The 14881-nt window shown below is 40.1% G+C and overlaps 1 protein-coding gene across 1 annotated transcript; it reads right to left on the reverse strand.

Moving 5' to 3' along the window:
• Positions 1-2345: 2345 nt before the first annotated feature.
• On the reverse strand, positions 2346-14790 carry LOC140938560 (uncharacterized). The gene is made up of 15 exons (XM_073388053.1): positions 14514-14790; positions 13943-14075; positions 12406-12591; positions 11723-11881; positions 11517-11612; positions 10712-10829; positions 9297-9469; positions 8248-8364; positions 7793-7858; positions 7271-7380; positions 6235-6298; positions 5317-5407; positions 4005-4116; positions 3060-3120; positions 2346-2619 (listed from the first exon to the last, which is right to left on the reverse strand). The coding sequence occupies exons 1-15, from the start codon at positions 14555-14557 to the stop codon at positions 2524-2526; spliced, it is 1626 nt and encodes a 541-aa protein (XP_073244154.1). The 5' UTR covers positions 14558-14790; the 3' UTR covers positions 2346-2523.
• Between the last annotated feature and the right edge of the window lie 91 nt (positions 14791-14881).

The following is a 14881-nucleotide window of genomic DNA, read 5'->3' on the forward strand; positions in this document are numbered from 1 at the left end:
CCGTGGGGCGAGTGTTTATAACATGTGTTTATCCGTTTGTTTAGACAAGTTTAGGAAAAACAGATTATCCGTCTGAGATAGATAATCTGTCTTGTCTAGGGAAAACACCGGCCCATTTATGTCAAGGAGCACATCGATCTGAACCACAGTCATGATCTGTAAATGAGGAGCATAAGCCAGGAAGCTGTAGGTAGGATAGGTTCGGTTTAGGAAAAACAGATTATCCGTCTGAGGACCTCTGAGATGCAGATAATCTGTCTAGTCTAGAGAAAACAGCGGCCCATTTATGTCAAGGAAACACATCTGAAACGTACAGTCATGATCTGTAAATGAGGAGCATATTAAGCCAGGTAATAGCGAGCTAGGGCAGGTTCTAGAATCACAGTCAAGTCGTCTTGTAAGTTTCTTTGAATACAGCTGATTAATACTACTGAGAGATTTGATTTGATGTAGGGCTGAGGGCGCTCATTGGGGTTAATTAACGTTCAGCCGTCAAACGGCCTGAAATTTAACCGTTAACCGAGCACCACAGAACAATCCCTAAAAGAAACCATAATTCACTAGGTTGTCACTAAAACGCCGACTCTGGGTGACAGTCCATTGTTCTTTTTTCTCTTTAAATTTTCTGTTGTTTTCCTCGACCCCGGAAGTCGGCGTTTTGATGCACCTTTCATTGTAAATCCCGCAGGGAGGGAATGCGGGCAATAGGCATGGAATGTTTGATGGAGTACACTTGTTCTTCAATTCTGGAAACGGGGCATTTGATTTTTTCGGCAGAGAGACTGAGAGGAATTATACTGAGTGTGGCTACAGAGCGTAGTTATTTCTGAACATGTATCTTCTTAAAATGTTCAAAAAGGCATGTCGTTTTTATATTTTTTTATGTTTATTTCCTAGTTTTGTGACCTTATAGTTGAGGTGTTTATTATAATTTTGCCTCGAATTCTTTTACATCTGCACCCTGTAGGGTAAAGGGGAAGTGCCTGTCATTATACTAAAATATTATGAAATATTTTAATAGAAGCGCAAAGCCTTTGATAAAGGATGAACTGCAATATATCAATTTAATGTGTTTTTAATTTCACTCATTTTTGAAGATTAAAGAAATATCTTTATTGTTATCATTGCCTAGTAAAAATTTGAATGGTAATTTTGTTTATAGCGTTACCTTTTTTATGGACACAGCACGAGGAAATGGAAGAGCCAGTGAAATATGCTGCGATTCACAAACGTAGGGGGTCGCTAACGCAACCTTAGAAAACAGCCGATATCTCGCGACGCCACCACTGGTTTCGCCGTAGCCTGCACCAGGCTCTCAGATAGTTTACTGAACGACTTTTCACCACACTGTCTCGGAGCCTGGAACAGGCTAGTTTCGCCGCGAAATGAGACCGGGGGGTGTGGCGAAATGTTGGCTGTTTTCTCGGGGGGGGGGGGGGGGGGGGGGTCGGTGGAGGGAGGGGAGTTGGGGACCAAAAGGAAATTAAGCAGACGTGCGGTAAGGGGGCTGCAATTCTTTTATTCCTTCTGTGGCATTTGAAATAATTTATATTTAGCGCTAACAAGATCAATTCATAACTTCATCATCTCCCGGAGATTTTGAACTCTTTAAGACTGGCCAGTTCAAATTCTCATTACGACAAAAAAACAAAACAACAACAACAACAACAAAAATGACGGGACCGTCATTTTACGTGGTCATTCGAGCCACGCGAGGGTCTCGCCGCTTGCAGTGCAGAGGAAGTACCTTCATTCCTCAGTCATTTTAAGACCCTGAGTAATGGTCCGGCCCCGGGAATCGAACCCGCGACCGCCCGCTCTGCAGTTAAACGCTCTACCGACTGAGCTAATCCTGCCACGGTTATATATAAAATATTGGATAAATATTACCAGTGACGGATTTGACGGGCAAATGGTCCTGCCGAAGGACACAAATGTTTAAGATGTGAATTAAATCAAAGAAAAAAATGGCATCACAACTTGAATAAGACTTGAGAAGGGAGATTGTTAGCTTCAATCAAAGAGCCATCGCAAGGAACCTTAGTGTTAAAAAGCAGCCTGGTGCTTGTTATCAGAGGTGAGGACAAACGGACTGAATCAACAACGCCTCTGTACTAAGGGACGGACCATTAGAAAAACTTATGGGGGGGGGGGGGGGGGGGCGGGCGAAGTACAAAAAAAATATTCGCGCAAGGCAAAATTGAATGAAAAAAAATTCATGCACGCCAATTAACCCTAAAAAATATTCATGCTACGGCCTAAAAAAAATTCATACTAGGAATTTGATAACGAAAAAAAATTCCTGCGGCTCAAAAATTCCCCTCCCCCCCCCATAACTAATGGTCCGTCCCTAAGTAAAGTTTGTTTTCTCCTGGCGTCTTTCTCTGAACTTTCCAAGTTGTATCGGTTTGGAAGCATAAAACGCCCTATTTTCCTCTGGCTTATCGCAGTATCTTTCGGAACATTTCGGAACGCACAGCAGCGCCGGCTCCTTAGAGTTTTTTTCTCCGTCGAAAAAAAAGACTAAGAAACAATCGGCGCTGATTTCCAATTTTCGTAGCTGTTTAAGGTCCGTTTTGCTACAGGGTTAACCCAAAACGTGCTAAGACACTTGGATTCCTGAGAAAAAAGTAAAAAGAACACTAGACATTAGATTTGCTGCTAATTAAAGGCCACTTATGTCTCAAGAGGACACACAGGGTAATTGTTCGTGTTTCAAAAAGCCTATGCTTGGTTAACTTGACGTGGAAAAATTAACAGAGGCAACCACAACACTTTAATAGTTATACATCTTCTGGGCATATTCAAGCGCTGTTTCTTATGTTTCTTATGTACAGAAATGGTAAAAGTCTTTTTTTTTTTCAGGTCTTGCTAGCCGAGCGCGTGTCCTCGAAATTTCCCCCTTCGACCTCCCAAAACCGCCACCCGTTACGCAGGCTAAGGTCTGGCTTGTGACTTTTTCTTTGTTTTCTGTAAGCACTGAGTCAATGATCCAGATATGCTATCTGCTCATTATGAATATGGACGGCTATAAGTAATTCTTTTTTAGGTTTCAGTACCTTGACATGACAATCTTTGGCCAGTTGGTTCAGCGTCAGAGGTGGAAGTTCAACTACCAAGCTGAAAAGAAACACGGATAAGAAAACAATGTTTCTTAAGTCAGTCGAAGGCGCTTAAAAATATATAAAAAATAAAAACAAATAAATAAAATCCGAGCTTTACAGGAATAGTGGCAACTATGAACTTCTGCGGGTTACAAGTCTAGATGCACTAAAACTGGGCTACATGAGACTAATGGGAACTATTGCCGCTAAACTAGGTTCATGTGACAAACTCTTAGGAATGTTGGCAATAATATATGGGAATATTTGCATAATGGGTTTGGATTGAAGACTGGTGAAAAGTAAAAATCCGAACGGGACAGACGAGAAATTTGTTGTTGCAGGAAATATGTAAAATCGTAACTGTTTATCAGTGACTCATCAGTAGGATGCCTAATTTTTGTGCAAGGTTCCCCAGATTCCATCGGAAATCCCCAATCTAACTTGTCCAAGGAGTGTTTTACTTGCAGCACATATAAGAATCCCGATTTCTTGAACCGTCGGTTTTTCGAAATTCCCGATGATTCAAACCAAACCCACTTCCATTCAGCAGCTAAACATTGTAATTTTACCCAAGTTTTTTCAAACTTTCAATAGGATAATTCTAGACTGCAAAACAATCGGTCTCAAAATCGGTTTAGCGTAGCGTAAGAGTCTCACACGCGCGAAGCGCGCGAGTCTCACACGCCCGTCAGCCTCGCCCAGACCTTTTGTTTGACTGCACGCGCGTACTTGAATACGCTAAAATACGGACTGTTTTGCAGTCTAGAATAATTCGAACAAATTTACTTGTCCCAAGTTGGTTCGGAAAATCGGTATTCTAGTGTACTCAATATTCTGCACTCAGCTGCTCTATACTAATTTAAAAGAGTTTTATCCTTTCCGCTGACAACATTTACTTACTCTTCCTTTGAGGAGAGAGATATATTGGATTCGCTTCTGTCTGTGGTATCATTCTCTGGTGTATTAGTTTTCCTACTGCATACACTCCGGCTCTTGGCGGGCGATTTTCCATCTAATCATTGGAAAAGACAATTTAGTGATTTCCTTTGTGTACCTCGAACCAGCTGTTAGCCAGATAACCCGGTTTTCTTTTCCTGGGTTCCGCATGATCCACTACCATTCTCTGCTACCAAAGGTCTCTCACGGCAAGAGAAAAATGGTGGGAAAGAAAAAGACCTCTGCCAGCTTCCGACGCATCCTTTCATGTAGCCACCGACCACGTTTGTGGTCGAAACTTCCTGGTTTTCAAAACTGGTTTCGTTTAAGGTGGAATGTGCGTGCCCTGATGAAACAGTTGTTATGGCGCAAACCGGTTCTGCAAGTTGTATCGCACGTGACTGAAACGTCACCGGTTCTCAACGGGACGCAAGTGCCTGCGTGATAAAAGGCGTATCGGAGGCCACGAGAGGTCTCTCTGAGGTCCTCTCTATCTCATCTCCTTCTTCTCTTTCCGTGAGAGACCTCTGCCAGCAGGGAATCGCTGCAATGAACCATCCATGTGCGATACCCATCACTTGCTCAAGTCGTGAAAATGATATTCAAAAGAAGCTTGAGAAAACAGCCAACATTTCGCGACGCTGCCACTGGTGTCCCCGCGAGAAATGACGTCTGAGAAACGAGTGCAGAAATTCCATACTGATGACGTGTCAGTACCCAGATCTGGGTAGTGCTTCTGATTGGTCGTACTGCATGGGAAATTTGATTCAACCAATCAGAAGCACTACCCAGATCTGGGTAGTGCTTCTGATTGGTAGTGCCGCTCGTGAAATTTGCTCTTTTCGCGGGGAAACCAGTGGTGGGGTCGCGAAATGTTGGCTGCTTTCCCAGGCTATGGTAACAACTGACGGATCCAATTGTCAAATACTCAGTTCATAAAGGAAATCTGTTGGAGTAATACGCCTGTATACAGCTATTTTGAGAAATGTTGTCGGATAAAGTGCACGCGACAACCCCGAAAGGTCTTGTGGGTGGTTTTGAGTTCACTGTTTTTTTAAAAGAAATTTGAAAGAATGACACGAGAGGCCATGGACGTAAGTCTTTGAGTGCTAAAGGAAAGCAACAAAAGTAGGTTCGACAGCTACAATGTCAGGAACATTGTATTGCGCATATCCCATATTACCTTTCGGGATTGTCGCGTGCACATTCTTTTCCGACAACCTTCCTCGAAATAGCTGTAACCTAGTCAGACTGGAAAATCCGTTACAAAATTTACCTGTACTTTTGCCACTTGACTTTCTTGATTGTGGTTTCTTGCTGGCGCTTCCCGCGCTTGGTTTAAGTTTCACACTGGCTAGTTCGTGAATCTACCACAACAAAACAAGACACAACAAATATGAAGATGAATATGTTGAAATCAGTAACAGACCATGAAGAACACTACACTAAAACACGAGCCTATCTGACTAAAAGGAACTGAGCACTCACCAGCGAAGAAAAACGTCCAAGCATGAAAACATTAGCATTATCACCAAACCTGAAGTTCATATATACGACTTTTTTTCATTTTTGTTTTGTTTTGTTTTGTTTATTTAATTCTACTGGTCTTTCCCTTCCTCCACTAGCTTTTACTAAGGCCTGTTTCAAACGTCGTGCTACTGCCGTGCTAAGCTGGCTCGACTGTAGCTCGACTGCAGCACGACATTAGCACGGCTTGGTTTCAGACGTCGAATTTAATTCACACAATGACAGTCGAATGGAACGGCTGCTGCCAAAAACAAAACACTAAAATAAAGAAACGGTTTAGCAAACTTTTAAATATATTCTAATGTATTTATAATTCATGAATTGAGTTCGGCACGGCGGTAGCACGACGTTTGAAACCAAGGCGAGCTACTGCCGTGTAGTACGGCAAGGCTTGCCCGGCTAAAGTCGAATTTAACTCGATCGATTGAGTTCGGCACGGCAGTAGCACGACGTTTGAAACGGGCCTAACTGTGCTCGTGGTGCAAATTTTATGAAATTAACAACGGTTGTCGTTTCGCCTGCGAAAAAAGCCGTCTCTCTTTGCTCCTCGCCGCTATAGGGACGTTTCGCCACGGCGAGGAGCGAGAAGAGTCAGCTGTTTTTGCGAGCTAGCTGTCGTTTGTTGCGAATATAACATCAATCACTCAGTCAGTTTAGTTTGAATTACCTCTTCAAAATTGGCTATTCCAGAGAGGCTTTCGAAATTATAGTCTTCATTTTTCTCCATGAGCCTGCACGAATCAAAATACACACAATTGTGAGAAATTGGAAATTTCTGTTTGAGTCGATAATAGAGGAGTGAATACACTGTTCCAGGCGTTCAGATTGTAGGTAACGGCATGGAATGACATGCGTAGCTTAGTTTATTAAGTAAAAACGGCGCAGGAAGAAAGAAGCGGGAGAAAAGGCTTTACATAACGCGCCGTTCCTCAGTACATAAACACTTGGAACAGTCTGAGTCTCCCACACAGCTCCTTCACACTCCTTTTGACGAGACAAATACGGCTACGCATATGGGCTAATAGAAATAGGCTGAGCTTTTCTCTCTTTTCTTTTCTTTTTTGAAAAAGAAAAGTAAAACAAAAAGAAAAAAAAAACTGCCCCGTTTTCAATATTAAAATGGACCAGGGTAAGTTAAGCTACACAGAACTCCAGCTTTGTCGTGGGAGAATTCAAGATAAGGTTTGAGATCTCAGATTCTTTGGAATTCATTTTGACGAAAGAAAGAATAATTCAAAAGAACTTTTTCGGCATGACAGCAATATAACTGTACTTATCAGTGGCTTTTTTAGATCAGTGCGCAGAGAAATGTACGGCAAATGTAAAACCCTATAAATCTCTAATTAGATTTGATCTGGTGAATATCGGATAAGTGTGTTCATACTATACCGGATAGGTTTTTATGTCGACACGAAAAGCTATCCTCTATACTGTGAGCACACCTATCCGATATGTGACTCTTCACTTTAGAGATCGGCGCGGCGCAGCTATGCACCTCTAAAGAAATCTCGCGAAATAACCGTGAGAACAGAAGCCCTATCGTGCCAGCGCAAAGTATAATCAGCGTGTGAACTTACTCGAGACTCGACTCTCGAGACGCGAGAGTTTCGACAGTCGAGAATCGAGTCTCAAGGATCGAGACGCGAGTGTCTTTAACTTACTTTTGAGCGGTACTGTAGCCTAAGAACAAGTCATCGTCTTACCGGTGAGTGGCAGCCTTGTTAGCCAACGCGTGCGAGAACATCGTGTTGAGAGTTCTTTTGAGGCCATTTCTGGCTTCCAGCCTCTTAAACGCTTCTTCCTGCTTCCTGACCTTTTAAGAGGCAACGTGTTCCAAGTTTAGTACCGACATTGTTGTGTAGGAAAGTCAACATGATATTCGCACTAGAATCAACAACCTAAACGGTTGACCGGGAATCGAACCCAGACCATTGCGATGACCGGATGCAACGCCCTATTCATTGAGCTAATCAAACCAACTGGAGAGCAACCCATTGTGAGTTCGTAATATACCCGATTGTGGAAATGACATGAATCAAAATATATGAAATGAGTCATATTTTGAACTGCGGATAAATATATAAGAAAGTGTACGTGCCTTTACCAACTGTGAGACGTTAAAACAGGACCCAGAGCAGGAGACGGCGGGCAGTGAAGTAGCTCAGTGTTTTTTTTTTTGAACAAACTTACCAAGACAAAACAAAGATAATTAAACAACTCCTTACTTCTTCAGGGTCTGGTTCTTTCTCGCCAAACTCCAATCTGTAGGCTGCTAACGGTGGAAACTCAACCTTAAAAAATCATGAATTACCAAATAATCAGAATGAAAAGATTATTTATTTAACTAAATTCTAACATTGTAAGCGTAAAAATTCCGTACTTTGAAACCTTGGATATCTCCTTATCAGCGCCCGCAACAAAGTTGTGTTCCGTTTTGTCGGGAAAAGCGGTTGAATCGCGATATAGAAATGAAGTAATTCGGTTTTGAGATGACATTACGCGGAGCTTGTAATGATGGCGTTGGGAGAAAACGTACCCTGTATCGGTCCCTGTTGCTTTGCGAGTCAGCCCAATTTATACTGTCTCAGAATAACTGTATTCTTAGAATAAAACCTATATAGACCCTCGAGTAGCCCATTCTTAAGTAGTTAACACGTAATAAACTGCGGTAACTACTCACTTTGGGAAATCGTTGTTCTATAGGAATGGCTGACGAGGGCGGGGTCTTCTTTGATCTGCTCTTACCGCTCGATACAAAGGAACTTGACTTGCGGCCAGCATCAGAGGGGGAAGAAGGCTTAAAAATTGAAAATGAGAAATGAATAACTACACAGTAAGTTTGCAGTGGCACTCCCCGTACTTTCAATTGTGACTGCGAAAAGTGTTGATCAGACGAACGAGATAGAGTGTCAGTCTCCGTCTCAGTTCCGTAAATAGAAAAAAAGATGACTAAACAGGTTTATTTATGCAGTAATTAGACTTATCCGAAAACCGAACAACGAAGGCTTTCAAGAAGAGCTAGGAGCGTGTATTAAAAAAAAAAAAAAAAAAGGCGAACTAAAAGCGAAAGCGAGTAAAGCCTAAATGAATGAAAACATCAAAACATATCAGAAGCTTTCAGGAGTGGTGCGAGCTTTAATTACCGACTTAGTTTCGAAAAAACTACAAGTTCGGTGACTACTGAATACAGAGAGTTAGAGTCACTCTAGCGGAAAACGGCAACGTGAATTTGTACCACTTGACCAAGTTTTCCCTTTACTTGTCTTTCACTGTTTATTATAATTACAAGAATATCGGTAGATTCACGCCTGTTTTATCCATATTGGAGATAGTTTAGGGCTGTTTTTATCTGTCTGAGTGATCATTTTCTATTTTGAGAATTTCTCAAGTTGAATCTTACGTTTGCCTTTTGCTAGCCTATTTACAGACCTTCTATTTTCTCTTAAAAGTCCACCCAGCGCGCGTTTCTTTCTCGCGCGCTCGCCGAGTATCAAGTAGAAAATAAAGCAACGTCTGTGTACAGGCTAGCCTTTTGCGTAAGCGTGACTCTTAATCTCTCTAATTACTATGGGTTTCTAACGCGAGTTGGTCAAAAAAATTCCGAACGTTGGGCGGAACGAAATTGGACCCAAACGTGCTTGAATAGCAAAAACGTGTCTTTTACGAGTACAGTTGAAGTCTAAAAACTCGTGACTCGATTCTTATTACAGTATGTCAACGAATACTTACAGTGAGTATTGTTCTGATGCCGTGTGTTGCACTCCTCCATGACGATGCTGCTCCCTTCGGAAGTCTCTTCGTTTTTACCTCGCGCTTCTGTTGTGCTTTTTCAACTTGACCAGCTAATACAGCCTTACTGTGTTCCTTGTGGTACCTTTTAATTGTCTCCCAGGTAAGCTCGCCTGTATCAACCAAACAGATTGTTTAAACTTACATGTACTATCCCACACACAGGAGAAAACGCGGATAGAATTCAGAACATTTTTTATACTTTAATTACGCTGCAACAAAGTTAGCGTCATATCATTATTTGGAGTCCACGTGCTAAACTGAAAGTTTTTTTTAAAATTCTTCATAACAGTTTCTGAAAGAGCTGGAATATCCTCCACAAATTCTAGAACGAGCAATAGTCAAGAGGATAGGCTCTACATGTAGCACAAGATCGTTTAAATCACGACTTCAAAAAAGTCCGTATAGTGGCCGTAATTTAGTTCTCCAGCATTATAACAGGATGCTATTTAGAGATAATCTGACTCCTAACGTGAATAGCAAAAAGTTGCACAATAAAAACTTATCGAAGGTTTAAGATAACTTGAGTCAAGGAAGTACTAGGTTTAACTGAAAGAAATAGATATGTACTTGACAAATATGGGGCAAATCCTGTGTTCTGATTGGGCATTGGCCGCAAGAAAACGTTTTCTTTTTGGACAAAATAAATCCTTAATTAACCAAGCTTGTTCGGTGCTGGGTATCGAATATCGGCCTCGTTCTTTTTTTCGCATTTTTTTTTATTGAACTTGGCCAATATCCTGCCATTTGACCTCAAGGTTGGTCAATAATATGTATATGTATAGTATCCTACAATCTGGAAGGGGGGTGGGGTGGGGGTGGGAGAGGGATATTCAAAAACATTTTATACATGGTTGCTCTGCCCCGAGGTCCAACTCCTTATCCTTTTACATGTTGTACATGTACCAGTATATACGATTTTGAAAGAAAGGTACCCCTTTCAAATACCTAGTTTAGAACTTTGAACTCCTTTCAACTGCTGCAAATGCAATGTCTTTCAAACCAGAACATTTTCTTGACACTTTCTCAGCAATAAAAATTAAATGCATCTGTTAGCTTTTTTGAGTCTTTTAACACAACGAAATGACAGATTTCCCCACATTTTTATATACTTTAACAAGTTAAATTACTTCTCATACATATCTCTGAAGCATGAAAAATGTGCCCCTTTCGGGGCGGAGCCTTCCTGTATAGGCCATTATAGGGAGTATCTTCCCTCGGGCCTGCAACGTAGGTGGAGAAGGTGATACGTTTGTGATACTGCAGGCTGGAGATGGTTAAATGAATTCTTCTAAATAATATAACTTGGCCATTTTAAGCAGGCTCACTCGAACCTACATAACATGTTCACATACCTTGTTCTAAAACGCTCTGCAGATTTTCAGGAACCGTAATAAAGTCCCAAAACTCTTTCACTTCATGACTTTTCTTAAGAAATCCTTCCTTCTTTAGTTTTCTTTCAAGACCAATAATCTGAGAAACGAAGAGCACATAGTAATATTATTTCTAAGACACCATTGTTGTAAATGTGCTTTGCATATTTAAAATGTCTGACAAATGGATGGGGCCAGAATGTTATCTTTAATGGGTAGCATACATGTACTCTGTTATTTGGCTGGTTCTGCAAGTGGGAAAGATGGCTCAATCTTGCCTGCTCAGGATTTCTTGCTTTTGTCCCACAAGGAAAAGTTCTCTTTTCCCGCAAAATATTGTTCTACATGTAGCTGGATTGGCCAACGCCCCTTCTCCACCTTCCAACCCCCCCCCTACCTTTTGTATTTTTTTAGTCTCCTTCACAGCCACTTGGTCCTGAGTCAAGCGATGCTGAGACTAGTATTGTTTTTGCTTTCGTTTTGTTTTATTTTGCTTTCTTTTGTTTCTTTTTCTTTCCCTCGCACATCTCCCTTGCTTCTTTCTTTCTGCTTTACTCAAAATAAACAAAAATGACTGCTACACAGGTTAGGGCAAGGCAGAAAAATAATGTTTTTAGTTTTATCAAGTTGATTGAATGGTCTAATTTACTACCAAGTTAAAAAACTGAAAGGCAGGCATTTTGAGCACTTTCCTTTTATCAGAGTGCAAATCAACGGATTGTGGGAGAGACAGAAATCATTCATTTTTCATTTTATAGCAATCACCATAACCAATTTTTATACTTACCTTGTTTAGGTCAGTTTGTATTCCACTCTTGAATTGGCTGTCATTAAGTACAAACGATCTTGGAAGCTTATGAAAAACTTTGTGCCGCACCTCCTGCTGCAAAGCAATAACTTTGCCTTCATCACTTATTTTTTGTTTAATATTTATTTCTAATGGGAAAATACATAGAATTGGAGGCAGTCTCTATAAAACAACCTGCACATTACCTCTAGTTCTCGCGACAATTTAGCTTCCTCTTCCAAATAAGCCTGTCTTTGTTGGAAGGTCTTCTTCTGCTTCTCAATTTTATCCTGCAATGCTTTCTTGTATTCAGTCTTGTAGTATTCACGCAATAAAAGAAGCCCCTTAATCATATCGTCATGTTCCTGAGTGAGAAATTTTGATGATAATTAATGGATGGACAAATAAAGTCCTGCCATGCACTCAATGTATATGAAGTTTAGAAGTCTTCAGGTTGCCACATGCCTTTCTTTCTTTGTTTATTTTTTTTTTTGGCTCTATTAATAATGTACCATCTGTACATAATGTATAGACAATAGCGTATTGTATTCTAGCTTATAAAATTTCTCATAGTTTTTTATTATCATTGTAATTATTATCATTATCATAATTACATGTGTATCATGAGTACATGTATGATTATAAATTATTCTATCTTAAGTTTATTTCTAGTTTGAAACTCCATGTACACCCACCTCTTTAGTTATTAATGTCCAAAACACCAAACTCAGTTTTTTCCAGTAAGATTTAAATTAAGTAAGTTCCCCCATCCCACCAAAACAAAACACACCCAATAGATTTCACAGATAAGTCACTAATATGTAGAGTACAAAATGTGACAGAATAGTTAAGAATTCATGATAGTACAATATAATCAAAGGCATTCTACCTTTTCTTTTATCTTCTTCAAATTTTCTTCTTCATACTCGTCCAGATCATCATCTTCATCTGCAGTTGTGACAGTTTCCTTTTTCTTAACAGACATGATCTGCTCAGTTCCCTGCAGAATCACTCCATGATAGGACTGCTGGTTTTTGAATTTACTGAACTTTCTTTTCACTGTTTTTTCTTTCGTCTAACAAAAAAGGAAACACAATGAAGTACATGCATCACATAACAATACAGTCACGCACTCCGATCTCCAGACATAAAAATTTTACCAGTGAAGTGAGCAAGTCGATTAGAAAGGAAAAACTTGGGGACACCTGCAAAAAGGTTACAGCAATATCATTTTGGAGATACAGTGTAGTTTAATATACTACTAAATTAACTGAGAGTGACGTCATTACAGGGAAATCACAGACCGAGGCCTGGCCAGCGGATAACTTAAAAAAAACATGTCACCTCAATGAGTTGTTTGCTTGAGCCTGCAACATAGGCAGGTGACACTGGTCAGTGGATGCCCTTTTTGAAAGCTGTCTTTTGACCGCTATCAATAATCTCAGATTGTATATGCCTTGGACATCTAGCTAGTAATTCCTGGTCATTACAAGAATCAGCCAATCAGAGTGCACATACTACTGTAGCTGTATAATAAAAAAAAAAATCTACATGTATTGTCATAAATGAATTATCAGGGACAACCCACCTCTCCCCAGTCCCAATAAACTGATGTTCTATAATTGTCAACAGTAGCAGGCGCACTGACCTGTCGGGTTGACAACTCTAACAAACATTGTTTGGGTAGTCCTATGAATTTACAGTAAGTCCTCCCAGAGATTTGGCAGACCCTCCTAAATTTGTTGGTATTTTGGTATTTTTTACTTTTGGCATACCCATGAAAAAACTCCCCTAAATCGTTAATTTAGAGTCGATTTGACACTTGTTAATTATCTAACTTTTTATGAATTCTCTAACCTTAGTTATTTTTCTGTTTAGAGGAGTCGTATGTGTATAGTCTGTAATCAAGGGTTTTTGACAGTATCATGTTAAAACAGACAAAATGACCTATCTTTTACTTAGTTACAAGTATGTAAAATTGTTTTGTTTTTTTTTTCACACTGAGGGTATATGCCCGGCAGTTGGGAAGGGTCTTACAAGAAGTACTACCAAGAATGTGGAAAATTTTCTAGATTTTTTGAAAAATCCCTTTTTCTAATCATGAGTGCTGAGTGTTGTGGTTTCTTGGGCACAGAGTAGTGCCGACATCATTTTGACACTTAGAAATAATTGCTATTTAAAATTTTCTTTTTTCCAAACACATAACATCAAATCTTAACTTAATGGATCAAAATAAATCTTTACTCAATGTCCCCAAAATATCTCATCAGACTTCCCGGAAAATTTCCTGGGTTTCCAATTCCAGGCAAAAATGTAATCTTAAGATTCTCGGAATAAACTTGTTTTTCTCCCAAAACCGCATTTGTTTGAGCTGTCACCCCCCTTGTCCTTGAAAGATCAGAAAATCAATTGTAGTTATTATATACCTCCTCCACTGCAGGCTCTGGTTCTTTGTATTTCTCATTCTGAAGTGCCACTTGTCTCCCTAGATGCAAGGATAACTCGTCACCTGACATGCTATCTGCCATTGTAGAGGGAAAGGTAGACTGCATAAACTTCCTAGAATGTTCACAGAAAAAAAAAAAATGACTTAGGTTGTCCAAATGTTACATTCTGTACTAGAGAGCCATTGCCAAAATTGAAAGGCAAGCTGTACCAACTCATTGTAGTTTCCAATTATTATTCAGTGTACTGGTGTATATAGACGCTTTACTTTTGCGGTCAGATGTTAGAAAGAAAGAGAGAAAGAAAACGACTTTGAAGAGAATCAACGGCAGGTCGACTCAGGCCCTGTCTCCAACAAAGTAAAAAATAATTCCAGCTGAGATATTTCGGCTTGATTTGTCCCAGACTATTCGAATATAATGTATGTGGAAGGAATCTTGAATTTCCGTCGCTGTTGCACACATGATTGTTGACGATTGCTTAGTCTGCAGTTTTCTTTTTCGCCAAAATCTACAGAGCAAAAGGGTATCTTGGTATATAGTTTCTACTAACCTGGTGGGACTCCTGCTTAGCGTTTGCACTTTACGATCTGCCATAGTTAATGATCAGGCAACACAAAAATCTCAAACTGTATGGTTCCTGCCTCATATAGACATGAAGTCACCACACTTTCCCTGCTGTAAGTTGTGAAGACACGCCACAGCATAAAACCTCTGAGGAAACTGTATAGATATCCATTGATTCAAGTCGAGTTCATCAAATTAATGTAGATTGAAATAATACCTATAAATTGAAATGTACAGCCAACTGTTCATGTTACTTTCAACTTGTTTATGGGAACGACTGAATCTCCAAGAGCCGCCGGTGAACTAACAAACGCTATGATTGGTCCAAACGAAGACAGCCCTTTGGGAGAAACC

The sequence above is a fragment of the Porites lutea genome, chromosome 1 (assembly GCF_958299795.1).
Source record: "Porites lutea chromosome 1, jaPorLute2.1, whole genome shotgun sequence".
Lineage (NCBI taxonomy): Eukaryota > Metazoa > Cnidaria > Anthozoa > Scleractinia > Poritidae > Porites > Porites lutea.

Coding starts and splice junctions, on each gene's coding strand:
- LOC140938560 (XM_073388053.1), bottom strand. CDS start 14,557: ATGGCAGATCGTAAAGTGCAAACGCTAAGCAGGAGTCCCACCAG. Junction 11,613..11,722: donor AATTGTCGCGAGAACTAGAG/GTAATGTGCAGG, acceptor ATTGCTTTGCAG/CAGGAGGTGCGGCACAAAGT. Junction 7,381..7,792: donor AAGAACCAGACCCTGAAGAA/GTAAGGAGTTGT, acceptor GCCTCTTAAAAG/GTCAGGAAGCAGGAAGAAGC.